Raw genomic sequence first — 13,571 nt, 5'->3', positions numbered from 1 at the left:
TATTTAATCTATTCTAAATGAGGTTTCTTTTTATGATTATATTAATATATTAATAAATATAAAAAAATTTATTATTTATCCCTCTTTTGCCTTTTTGACATAAGGTTCATAAAGTCTTGCATTTGAAGCACAAAAATACAAAAATTTTAAACATATATATAATTGAAACGAGAACATCTCTTAAATGTAGCAATAAGTACACTAATAATTCATGTTTTGCTTAATTTTGACAGATTTTAGTTGATTAATTCATAGCTGTATTGTTTTATTTTCAAAGTGATTAATGAATGCATTTTGAATATGAACGGAGAAGATTTCTGATTAAATAACAAGGTTTGAATGAAATAAAATTGAAAATAAGATATAAAATGGAAAACAGCTTCTAGTATTAGATTATTATGAATTACAGAGTTGGTGTAATTTAGCTAATCAACGCATATTTATGTAATTTGCAGATATATTTCTGATATAAGAATTATTTGCTTTTCAATAACGAAATTTCTTAAAATGTTTCCTGTTTTCCTTTCACAGGCTGCGATAGGTCCTGTAGCTCTTTCATTAGCCAAAAAGCTTCAACTGGGACCTGAAATAGAAGAGTTTGGAATAATGGTAAGATTTTCACTTTTGAAAAATATTCCTTTGAGGCGTATGAAATCATAATGCAACTCAAATATACGGACGGAACAATATTCTTATATTCTTAATAAATAATATGTGTAATATTAGAGTTGGAAGAAAATCACTTTATTTGATTCATTTTAGAATATTCATTTTTAGAGGAGTAAATAAAATAAAGCGATCATTTGTTAAAAAAACCAGTGAGTGTGGTCTCCCTAAAACTTTCTCGCCTTCTCTCTAATAAATTTTTCATTCCAGAAAACGCCTTGGCATAAAATAATTACGAAATATTAACTTTTGGAATGAATTTAGAATTTTTACTGATCATCTTGGCGAATGTTTTGTCGATTAATCCCTGTCATGCAGTTAATAGTATCCAAAAATCGAATTTGTACTTTAGATAAGTTTTTCTTAATCGATTGTAACAAAGATTTGACACAAAACTCTACTTGTAGTCATAAAATTCTATGTGTAATTTGACATATTCAAGTCACTATGTTTCTGAATGATCGCGTTTCCATGCATCTGAAAGTACGGACCAACGGACAGTCAACTCTGTTGGTTTTATTTCAAATTTTGATAAGTGTCTATTCTATAATATTAAATCTGTGTGTTGAATTTCATTTATGTAACTCTCTTCGCTTTGTAGTTATCGCGTTAACTTAAATTCGAACAGCCGAGTAGACGGATTTCTTCAGAACAGATTTTACTCAAAATTTGACATAAATCTGCAATTTAGTGTAAAGACCATATACCAGATTTCATCCGTCTAGCTCGTAGCATTTTCGAGTTTATCTATGTCACAGACAGACATTTCCTAAAAATGTATTTATTAAACTCAATGATTTATTGAACTCAAGTCTAAAGCACGGAGATGCGTCAAAATCGTTTGGGACGAAGCAGTGGCTCAAAGTTTAGTTTAGTTTAGTTATATTAACGTCCCGTTTAAAGCAACACTAGGGCTATTTTGGGACGGACCTCGTAATTTTGAACCGCGGTCAGATGACGAGGACGATACCTGAACTGGTATCCCTCTCTCCACACCACACCACGCCATCGGGAGGACGTTTGCTCATGACGGATTTAACATGCAACAGACTCCGGTACACGACGATTCTTCGGTAGAATCGGATCACGAACCTGAAACCCTCCAGTTCCGAAGCTGAGACCTTGCCACCAGGCCACCGCTGGCCGCAGCGGCGCAATGATCTTCCGAATTATTTTAAATGTGAAAGTTGGTGAATAAAATTGGTGACCAGAAATTGGTCAATTATTAAAAATATTATTATAGCTTTATTAAATAGCTTTATTTTCTAAAATCTCTCATTGCATTAAGACAGTAGGAGGAAGGCGAACATTGATGACGTTTTTACGGGTCAAAAGCTTTTAAATGAATTAAAAAAATTCAAAGTTTGTATAACAGTTATGGCTAGAGGAGAACCACATCAAAACTGTTTTCCATAGAGAATGTACAGTAAAAGCGGCATGTCGAATTTCATGTAAAAAAAAAAAAAAAATAGACGTTGACCATTGGTAATTTATCTAGAGGTCATGAACTTTCATATGAAAAAAAATAACGTTTAGGTCACTTTTAAAGTTAAAGGATTAAATTTACATAATTATTTTAAATATATAAATTACTGTATGACATTTCATTGTAAGGGTAAATTAAATTACTAATTGCGCCCGATATATTTAAATAAAACTGCTGAAAAATCAAAATTTTCTAGCATTTACGATGGATGAATTTAAAATTCTAAAACTCTTTTCCATCTAACAATCACAATTGAATATTTTTAGAGATACTAAGTGCTGTTATACATATAATTTCACTCACTAATTTGTACTTAATAGTGAAAACTGGTATTATTGCTCTCACGAAAATAATACCAAAATATTCTTTTCAATGTAAATTTTACTTTACAATTGGTTTTCTTTTCCTATAAAGAATTTCAGAAATAAATTAAAATCAAAATAGACGTGCTTTTAACAATTTGATTTTCTTTTGTTACAGATCCTGACGACAGCTGTATTGTCTATCTTAATTGCAGCACCTTTAGGCGCAACTTCCATCGCACTCCTTGCCCCTCGACTGCTAGAAAGAGATGTGAACAGCAGTATTCGTGAAAAACCGAAACCTGATATTCCAGACACCCATGTTCCCATGTATGACAGTCAAAACTCTTACCATTCTTATGGTACCAAAGACGATGGTAAATTACCAAGCATTAGTAACGAAACTAGTAACAATATATATAGTATTGAAAAACTATGATAGAAAGCAAAAATGCACTGCTATAATAAATCAAGAAGTATTCCAAGCTGACAAGTTCTGCAGTGACTTTCAAGTCAGTGCTATACAAGTGTACATAATATGTTTCAATGTTGTAATACCTCATGTTGTGTCAGTATAAGCGTTGTTCAAAGAACTTTGGTGTTTCCAAACGCTTTGATCATAAAAGTTCTGAAAGAAGATTTGTGCGAGTTAAGAAATGACTTCAAGCATAAGAAATTTACTAAATATCTGCAAATATATGATAATAGGTAGCTGTTAGTTTTTACAGTGAATAGAAAATATTTATAGCTAACGTGCTAGAATAATAGAATTGATGAAATTTGAAAATGGGGCAGACTTTATTTATGAAAGTAACATTGATAAAACTAAACATTAAAATCAGAAAATTCACTTTTAAAAATTAAAATAAAGAAAGCAAGCATGCTTCAAAATAAATAAATAACTAAAATAAAGATTGCATCATCTATTAGTTAAAAATAATTTTTTTTATTTTTGTATTTAAAAGTATTATGTACAAAAAAAGTAGGTACTTATACAAAAAAGTGCTTATATAAAAAGCACTTATATTGAAATATTTATTGTTCCTCTTTTTTGGATATACAATAAATATTTCTTTAAGAATATTTTATTCAAGAAATAAATGAATTAGATAAAAATTTCTAACATTACAAATTATTTCAATTAAATGTAGAAAAATGTGTGTGAATCCTAATGATCAATTTTCATTAAAAATTTACTTTTGACAGATATTTGCTTGGGTTTCATATATTTTGGAGCATTTTTATATTTCTATTTCTTTATTTTAAGTGTTAATAATATATTTTTGAAGAAATATATTTTAAGAAATATTCTTTCAAATCTCATCTTATTTTTGAAAATATATTTTTTTTTCTAAAGAATGAAATCAATCTTCTCTTTTCTCCTCTTAATAGATAATAATTTTATATTAAAAAATTTTCAGTGAATAAACTGAAAATTAGAAGTATGAAACAAAAATTCAAATGCATATTTTCTCTTTGCAAAGGTCAATCAACAAGGCTACTTAAACGTCTTTTAAGTTAGTATTTACTAGTAGTCGTTGGCAACAAGTGCGAAATAATTATGGAAGTACAAAATATGCATTTTTACTAATAATAATAAAATGAAAACATATTTGTGTTTCTTTCTAGATTGAGTTGAGGATATGGAAATATTTAAAGTTTTCTAAGAGATGTCTGAAGTTTTTAATATAAAATTCCTAAGAAAATCGATTATAAAACTATTATTTTAAAACAGTAAACAGTTTGGAAGAGCTTATATAGGAACAAAATGTTTCAAAAGATATATGATTTCTTCAGTAAGATTGTTCTTTTCTCTATAAATGTTAATATGAAAATATTTTAGCATAACTTTAACTAAAATTGTTATCAATAAAATCCCTTTAATGCAAGGAACAGAGTTGAAATGACAAAGAATGGACAAACAATCTGAAGATCAGTCAAGCTTGCAGAAATTCTCACGCACTTGTTGTGAGATGAAAGTTCCTATAAATGCTATGAAAAAACCTAGATATTATTTCGAGAATGATCATATTAAAAATTTCTCTGTTGTAATGGATTGCAACAGAAAAATCCTTAATGTTAAAAGCAAGAAACGCATGAAGTATATAAAAGAATATTACTAAATGGTTTATTTTGAATACTTGGCACAATTTCTTTGTTGTTTCCACAATGTACAAAATTATGTAAATTTTATATGATTACTATGTAATATAAGTTGTAGACTGATTAATGCAACTTTTTAAGTCATTGATAATAAATTATTTATCAGATTGTTTCAAAGTCTGTAGTATTTTTTCTAACTTGCAAAACTACATTTACAGTTGTCAGAGTTAAAATTTTGAAAGGGTTCATATATTCAAATTTAGTGTACCGTATATTTAAAGGTATAAATTGAGCATATTTGGAGTTTTTTCTAAAGTTGAACTGTGGGATTCAATTTATATCGGATCTGCTAATCTTGGAGAAAACGTCGTTGCATTTTCGTTAGTCAGACCAAAACGGTAAATCGTTAAATACCGCCAAATACAATACTTTTTATATCTGTAGTTGATATTGCTTAAGTTAAAGAAAAAACCATTTTTAAATGAAATGATGTTTTTTATTGTGTGTATGTATGTATGAAAATAAGTTTATTTATTTTCGAAATTGGTTATTATTGCTGATTTTACGTACCAGCTGAAAGATTCACAGAGAAATACCGAACAACCATGATGTTACCATTTTCTGAAAACATGACAGCCTGTAGTTTGGAATTTGTTGGAAAAAAATTCTTCTACTGCTCATCTTTGATACAAAAAAAATTCTTCTACTGTTCATCTTTGATACAAAAAAATAAAATTTCAAAAAATAAAGCTAGCACATATACAGCACATCTATATAGGACAGCAATTGAATGGAGAAAAAATTATTAGTTTCAGATTAAGTTACCCAAATTGAAACTATTACCGCTGACGTTTTATTTTTTGGAGATTTGATTGGAAAATATACCACCCTTTTGACTTTTGTGGCAATATTTTTGCCCTTAAGCGATAAATGTGAAATTCACGGAATTTTTTTAATATTTTTATTTTCTCTTATATAAGAATTTTGAATTTTGGGTAAATTTAGGAGGGAAAAATGCATTCTCGGCTTTAGACTTTGAAATATACGGTATGTATAATCAAAAGATTGTATGATAGATACTTTAAAAGACCTTTCTCTTTTTTTTTTTTTTTTATCAAGAATCGTAAGAAGCAATTTATTCCAAAAGAATTTCACAGATCTGCTATATGAGTCATGATATTTTCTTCCAAACTTCTAATCAATTTATTTAAAAATAACTATTATATACAGATTCATTTTACTAACTTTTGTACATTAAATATTTAATTTTTTTTCTATCAAATATAGATTGGTTAAAATTAAACTGACAGATTCAGAGATTCGTAGTTCCATTTCTACTGAAAGAATTTGAATGACATTTTATATATTTGTTATTTAGCAGCCATTGTTTGTGCATTAAAAAAAAGAATGATGTTTTGCCATCAGGTACCGCTGTGACGAAATAAAACGAAAGATAACAGCTCAAAAATAAAAAGATAAGAAGAATATTTGATTTGTTTAAACACCTCTGTGCTCCATGTCCATATTCTTTCAGAATATTGTTGTGTCGTCAACAATATGCTGAAAGGGTACCACCGCGTTATCAACGGCAGCAATCAACATTTCATTAGGAATGAAAGAGACATTTCGTATGATTCTGGCTTTCAAGTCCGCTTCGTTAGTCATCCTTGAGAAAGCCCCACAGTCAGAAGTAGCAAGTATTCGGACTGTGCTGACCTAGCAAGTAGGAAAGCACACGAGATGACACTTTCATCAGGGAGGAAAGCTTGAAGCATTAGACGTTTTGCCATAACAGCAGTTGCAACGTCTTGCTTTAATACTGTAGTCACTAAATAGCTTCTTTATATTAACTCAGGGAAAACATGATCCTCCTGCAGTCTGCTGCATCGGTCATTGGTGACTGTAACCTAAGGAACCCTCCCACTGTGGCTATTTCGGAAAAATGCAGGCCAACAATGAAATTCGCCGTGAATCCACATCTGCCGTGAACGTATAGGAATCTAGCGACTGTTGTTGCACGGCATGAGGAATGGTGTATCCCTATCTGTGGCAGTTCTCTGTGTTCACAGCACTATCTAAGTGAAAATGAGCCTCGACTGTTCGTAAGATGTGCAATGGGCAGTACTCATTCCATTTTTACTCTTGCCAGAAAACGCAGCGCAAAATCAAGACTTGTAGAGTAAACTTGTGGTTTCAATTGCTGCTCGAAATACATCTTGTAAGGATACATTTTCAGAATTTTGCATAAAGTCATGCATACGGATTACATCCAGCCAACTGGTTTTTCAAATTTATGCATCATGACTTCAATTGCATTTACGGACATGGGTCCTCACCTTGAGTATTTCAATTGCATTCCGTCGGTAAGTAGGGAATGCAGTTGATTCATGGCTCGTATTATGATAAAAGAATTTTACACAGAATGTGTGTTCTTTCTTGGTCATCAGCATGTTCACTGTGGGCGTACGATTTCTTCAACTGATTAAATTTTCGTTGGAGTACTCGCCTCAAAGTATTGAAGGTACCTCCGATTTAACAACGTAGAAAGACTGGCCTTTGGTAGATAACTTTAGCTGTTAAACCTCCAGAACAAAAATGAGAAATAAACAAACAGTCTCTAGGTAAAATTCGTGGGCTCTGGGTGAGAGTGGAGGGTTGTGTTTTATTGGCCAATGGTAGAGCAGTTTCGTAGGGTTGAGGATGGAGAGGAGGAAATGAACTTCTTTGCCGGTTCTCGATGCTGCTGCTGGATTAGCTATTGTTTGTAATGGACCAATCAGTAGCAAGAAAAATTTAAAATGGTTGAAATTAAAGATACATAATTGATTTATTCAATCAGAACGTTCAAAAATGTAAGCTTCTTTCTTTGTGATTATAAGTATTTTCTTGGCACGAATATTTCTTCGAAGTATATACATATTTCATACTGAAATTATATGGGTTACTCATTAGCACATGGTTTTACGCAGTACAACTATATCAAATGCAAAAACTTCAAACTTCTTCTTTTTTTTTTTTTTTTTCTTTAAGGAAACCTCGACTCCATTGTCGAAGTAACAAATATATGGTTTCATTCCGATCGGATCATTAAGAAACGGAGAGGCGAATCGTTGGGTATCGCGTTTAATTTTAGCAATAACCTTCTAAAAAATGGTTTTTTTTTTTTAATGTGTTTAGACATGACAACTAAAATGATAAGATGAAAGAATAATTTTATTTCTTTTAACACTGCAATACTTCCACATTAATGGCAAGAACGAATTCTTTTAAAAATAATTGAAATTTGAAAACAAAAAACACCGTGAAATTATCTTCTAAGTTTTCTAAAACACTTATAACATATGAAACCATATTACATATTAAATGAGCTGATAATTTTTTTCACTTATAAAACTTTTAAATTTATGAGATTCAATACAAAAGACACGTAAAATCCATATACATCTGAAATATTCTGTGGGCTCTTAGCTGAGTTAGGAAGTTAAAATATTCATAAAACAGAAGATGTAATCCAATTAAAGAAAATATAGCAGTGAAATGGTTAACATAAAGATACAATTTTCTGATTTACTTAGATTTCAAATCATATTTCTAGGACTATGAATAAATTTTGATAATTTTTCTATAATTTCAAGATTTTGTCAAAAATTACGTGCAATGTTATTTTTCAAAGTATTGCCCATCACTAGTCAATACATTGTCCCATTTTTCCTGGTAGCAGACGGATTCCACATCAGAAAAATAACTCATTTTATTTTTTAAATCCTATCCACTAATCGATCGAATTTTTCGTATCTGCGTAATACTGGAAGAGCTACTTAGCCAGGCCATATTATATGGATGGAACAAGTATTAATCCGATAAAGCAATATCTGGATTCCATTAATTTTTAATATATTTAATAATTAAAAAAATTCATTATTTTTTAGCTGAAAACAGATTTTTATATTAAAAAGTTTATAATGTAGGATATATATTAATATTTCATTAAAAATTTGTTCTTTAAAAATAAATTAAAAATACAGTCAAGAAAAGTTTAATTTATAATTCTTATAATTTCACTCCAATGTAATAAGTAAAATATTAAAATATAATGACCAGTTTTCCGTAAATACCTTCAAAGATATTTTGTTAAAGTTCATATTCATTTAAAGCTTTTTCTTTTCTTTTTTTTTTTCTATTTTTTAGATTTTTAACCCATTTTTATACATTATTGAAAAGAATTTTTCTGCGTTAATTTTACATACATTGTACAGTAATATTTATTCATAAATATATTTCATGACAAAAAATATATATGATATTTTTCTTATTAAATAATTTGTTTTGACTACCAATGTCAAATGCTAACTCATATTAAAAATCCTCATAGCAATTACTGAAATTGCAGTTATTATAGACTACTATTTTTTTTTTAATATGGCAAGAGTGACAAAGAAAAGACATAGGATTTGAAACCTATTCAAGGTTGCAGAAATTCTCATGTACTTGTTGTGAAGCTGAAATTTCTATGTATGCTGTACAAAACCTAAACATTATTTCGAGTGTAATCATATAAATAATTTCTCAGTTGTAATAAAATTCCACATACAAAATCCTTTGCAGTAAAAGCAGGAAATACCAGAGATAAAAGGGAATATTACTAAAATGGCTGGTCTTGAAGACTTGGTACAAATGCTTTCTCCCTTAAGTAATGCATCAAAACATGTAAATTTTTTATGATTACCATGCAATATAAGTTGTAAACTGATTAATGCAACTCCTTAAGTCATGGATAATAAACCCTTTAACACATTCTTTCAAAATATATATAGTATTTTTCCTAAAAACCCAATGGATGTTTATTGTATTATTTTACTATTATTAATTACTATACTATAATTAATCACATTATTGTGTGATTAATTATTACTATAATTAATCACACACACGCACTAAAAAATAAAAAAAAATCAGGATATATGAGATGAATATCACAATATGAAAATATTTTAGATATGTTTGAATCTTTAATTTCTAAAAGAATTTGCTCGCTATATCAGCACTTAAAAGGGGACATTTTTGTTTCATTCATATTATTTTAGTTAATAAATTATGGAGTTATTTAGTTAATATTTAATATTATTTAGTTAATAAAAAAATGGAGATGAACAATTAAAACATTTACCTTATTAAAATACTATAAATGCAATTATTACAGTTAAATGTTGAAAGTTTGCTAAGCATTAATCAGCTGCAAAGAGAATGAAAATTTATTTGTAGAAACTTAGCACATTTCTAAACAGAAGTTACTACAATAGAAAATTTCAATCTTAAATCATTTTATGATTGTATTATTTAATTTAAAAGTCCGATCAAAAAGTATCGATAATTAAAAATCTCTGTATAAAATAACAAATACAACTCTATTTTTAAAAATATTTATTTCAAGCAACAAATTGTAATAAACATTTAATGCATTTTCAAATAAATGAAAAAAAAGGACATATAATTTAAAAATAAAAAAAATTGTTTCACATAATAAATTTCTTAAAACAATTTATATTTAAAAAAAATACTAAGTACCTTTTTTTTTTTTTTAACAGAACGAATTTAACTGAATACATCTAACAAATAAAATAATATTTGAAAATGTTATGCAATGTATACAATAACAGTTACATAAAATTCTATATAATGTAAGTATGTAAAACACTATAATAATATATCTGAAATACAAAATGCATCAACAAAAGATCACAGCAATTTATGTCCATACATCATAATAAATATAATAACATATAAAACTAAAATGTATTGTAATAAGACATTTTTCTTACTGAGATTCATTAAAAATAAAAACAATAAGAAATTTTATGGCTATTAAGATTCATTGAAAAATTCTTCACAATTCCTTAAAATACAGATATTACATAAAGTAATTAAAATATTGAATATAATTTTCCATATCATTATAATATTACAAAATGACACTAGTAAATAATACTGCATATGTATATATAAAAATAATACCATAGAAATAATTCAAAATAAACAATGCAATGCAAATAGGTAAATTACTATGATAATTAAATATCTAAAAAGGAAAAAATAAATTAATTAAGAGTGTATTCAAAAAGAATATATCATTTTCCTCTTAGAAATATATCTTTAAATTTGAAACTACATATATCTATATTCTTTGAAAAGAAATTCCTTCTTTACAATTTGAATTTAAATAGTATTCAATTATTTAGCATTATCAAAATATAAGAAATTATTTTATTTCATAGCAAGTGGGATTAATAAAATGCATAAAGCAATACATTCACATCAATTTAACAGATTTAAAGAACAGTAACTAATCATTAATCATCAACTAACTCTTAATCATCGTTAAAAAAATACTACTAATCTATTTTACAATGTAAATAGAACCTCTAATAATATTTAAATAAGTTACTGGAATTGCTTGAATCAGAGTGAAAGTGTGCACCCAGCTGCTTACAAAAGAAACAACATGTGTGAATTACAGTTCAAATTGACTACTTAACAAAAACCTAATTTACTATAAAAAAATTTATTATTATTATTATTACTTTGAAATGCATACATACAAGCAGTGCATACATTAGATAAAAATGTAAAGAAATGCCAGTTCCAAAAGGTATTTCCAGTATAAAAACATTTAATGCAAGAAGAAATTTATACATTGATCCTATGAAACTTGAAATTTTTTAAAGCACAGTTTGATCTGATATTAAATGATTTTTTTCTATTAAAAGTAAATTAATAGAAAAAGTCATCAAAAATTTAATAACTATGAAATATTTTAAAATTTTCCTATCAAATACTTTTGAACTGTAAATGCTGTAGAAAATGTAGTTTCTTAATTTTCTATTGAAAAATAATTTACAAAATAAGTATCCATCTTTTAAATGACATTATGAGCACTAAGAAAAGATTTGATTATTCGAACATTTTTCCACAATAATTTATATTAATGGCATGAGTACAATTCATTAAAAACAATTAGAATTTGGGATGGGAACAGTGAAATGATTCGGTTTATTTTCCAACCTTAATTCATTCGCCTGCTTGTTGCAATTGCACCAAATCCTTTTTTTTTTTTTTTAATATAAATTCAATTCCCAGATGGTTGTTTGATTTGAAAATCAAACTAAATTCAAAAACACCTCAAATGCTCTTAATTGAATTGAAAGATACCCTTGAGATGCAGAAGATCCCATTTAATCACAGAAAGTATAACAGTGAAAGGATAAATATAAATATATTATTGTAGTTGTTAATGTTTTGGAACATGATGTTTGTACATATATATATATATGAATGATTGTAAGAGAATTCATGCTAAAATAGTGTAATATACAAAATAAAACATTTAATGAAATATAAGTTATTAAAATAAGTAAATGTGCAATTTACACATCCAGTAACAGGTTCTAAGAATACTTAACAAAAAACTTTTTTTTGTGTAGTATTTCAATAAAAATATATTAAAATGCATTTTAAACAAGACTTTTGTAAAATAGCAAAGTTCTTTTCTCAATTTTAGAGAACTGGGAAGCATTTCTTTCCAAATTCTTTTAAACTATTATTTTATTTATAATTTTATACCCTTCAAAACAAAAAGGGTTATTTTCTTAGTTTCACCATTCAGCTTGAATGAATTAGAATTTCATGGTTTTTCAAAAACGGTTTTAAAAAAATGGTTTTTTTAAAGTAAATTTGTCACATATCAAAACCAATTTTAAAATTAAGAAAACCAGTTTCTTGAAACTCTTGGATATTCCTCTTCTTCAAAAACAAATAAGCATTTTCAATTTTATCAGTTCGGACCAATTTCTGTAACAGCTGAAGGCTTAGGGTAACAAGATGCCAATTTAATAACAAGTGAAGGTATATATGAATTTATGTTAAATAAACTAACAAATTTAAACACTGAAATAAGTTTGAAAGTTGTTTTGGGTTTAAAAGTTTGGGCTTTAGAAGAACGAATTCAAGAAAGAAGACAAGTAGAATTACTAATTCTTTTGCTGTATTTGCAAAATCCACAAAACATTTCTAGCTCAGCAAAGAAATCTAATGTACTTTCTTTAGCTTCAAAAACCGAAATTATGAAGTTATCTGGAAAGATATTGTCTAGAATATTTCCAAATTCTTATATGGAAACCGATTTGGATGAAAAGCAAATCGAAGAAACTACTCATCAGAGTAATGCTTTTTTAAGGGAAGCCGTGGAAAAATCAATTCATAAGTTTCTTGAAGACCCTGAAGAAAACTTTACAAATTCAAAGACAATGTAAGCTGAATTTCCATTATTTGAGGCAACGAATCAAACAACAAAAAACTTAGATTTGTTATTTGATGCCATAAAAACTATAAAATCAAGCTTAATAGCTAGTGAACAAATATTTTCAATTTCAGGCAATAGTGTCCAAAATAAGAACAAGACTTAGTCACCGCTCAGTGGATACTTTTATGTTTTTTAAAATCCTATTTTCTTAAAAGAAATTGAATTTTAAAAAAATAATATAAATATTATTTGAAATTTTTGTTTGAGTTTTCGTTATTTTGTGTAAGTAATACGTATATGTAATCCTAAATTTTTTTTTAATATTTTGATTTTGTTTTTTGTTATTTCATATAAATTAAATAAAATATTTCCCCCATTCTTTTTTTTTTTTTTTTTTTTTGAGAAAATTCGAAAATCGACTAAAACTGGTATTTTGTATAAACCCTATAACGAATGCTAAAAGTATTGAGATTATATTCAGCAATAAAATATCAGATTCAGTTAGAAAAGATTTGAATGCAACAATTATAAACTAATTTCCAAATGACTGAAAAATAATACAAAAGATGATTTTATTTTACTATATAATGAAAGTTATTTAAGTTATACTAAAAATATTTTTCTAAACCTTTCAAAAAATATTATAGCATTCCCCAATCTTAAAGCATAAATTAAATAAATTAATTATAAAAAAAGAGAAATAAATATATATATCACA

General features: G+C 27.4%; 1 protein-coding gene across 10 annotated transcripts in view; it reads left to right on the top strand.

Annotated features, from left to right (window-relative positions):
- LOC129963150 (sodium/hydrogen exchanger 9B2-like) overlaps positions 1–3,443 on the top strand; it is a 99,222-nt gene extending 95,779 nt beyond the window's left edge. For 5 of the 10 annotated variants that reach the window (XM_056077268.1, XM_056077287.1, XM_056077315.1 and 2 more), the window contains exons 10-11: positions 532–609; positions 2,633–3,443. In XM_056077268.1, coding sequence (XP_055933243.1) covers positions 532–609; positions 2,633–2,893 — 339 coding nt within the window. In that variant the 3' untranslated portion in view covers positions 2,894–3,443. The remainder of the gene's footprint in view (positions 1–531; positions 610–2,632) is intronic. The other 5 variants (XM_056077341.1, XM_056077333.1, XM_056077306.1 and 2 more) reach the window with 1 other exon arrangement.
- The last annotated feature ends 10,128 nt before the right edge of the window (positions 3,444–13,571 follow it).

Source organism: Argiope bruennichi, chromosome 1, assembly GCF_947563725.1.
Source record: "Argiope bruennichi chromosome 1, qqArgBrue1.1, whole genome shotgun sequence".
NCBI lineage: Eukaryota > Metazoa > Arthropoda > Arachnida > Araneae > Araneidae > Argiope > Argiope bruennichi.
Note: the sequence above shows the minus strand (reverse complement) of the source record. Positions and strands in the feature narration are given on the sequence as shown.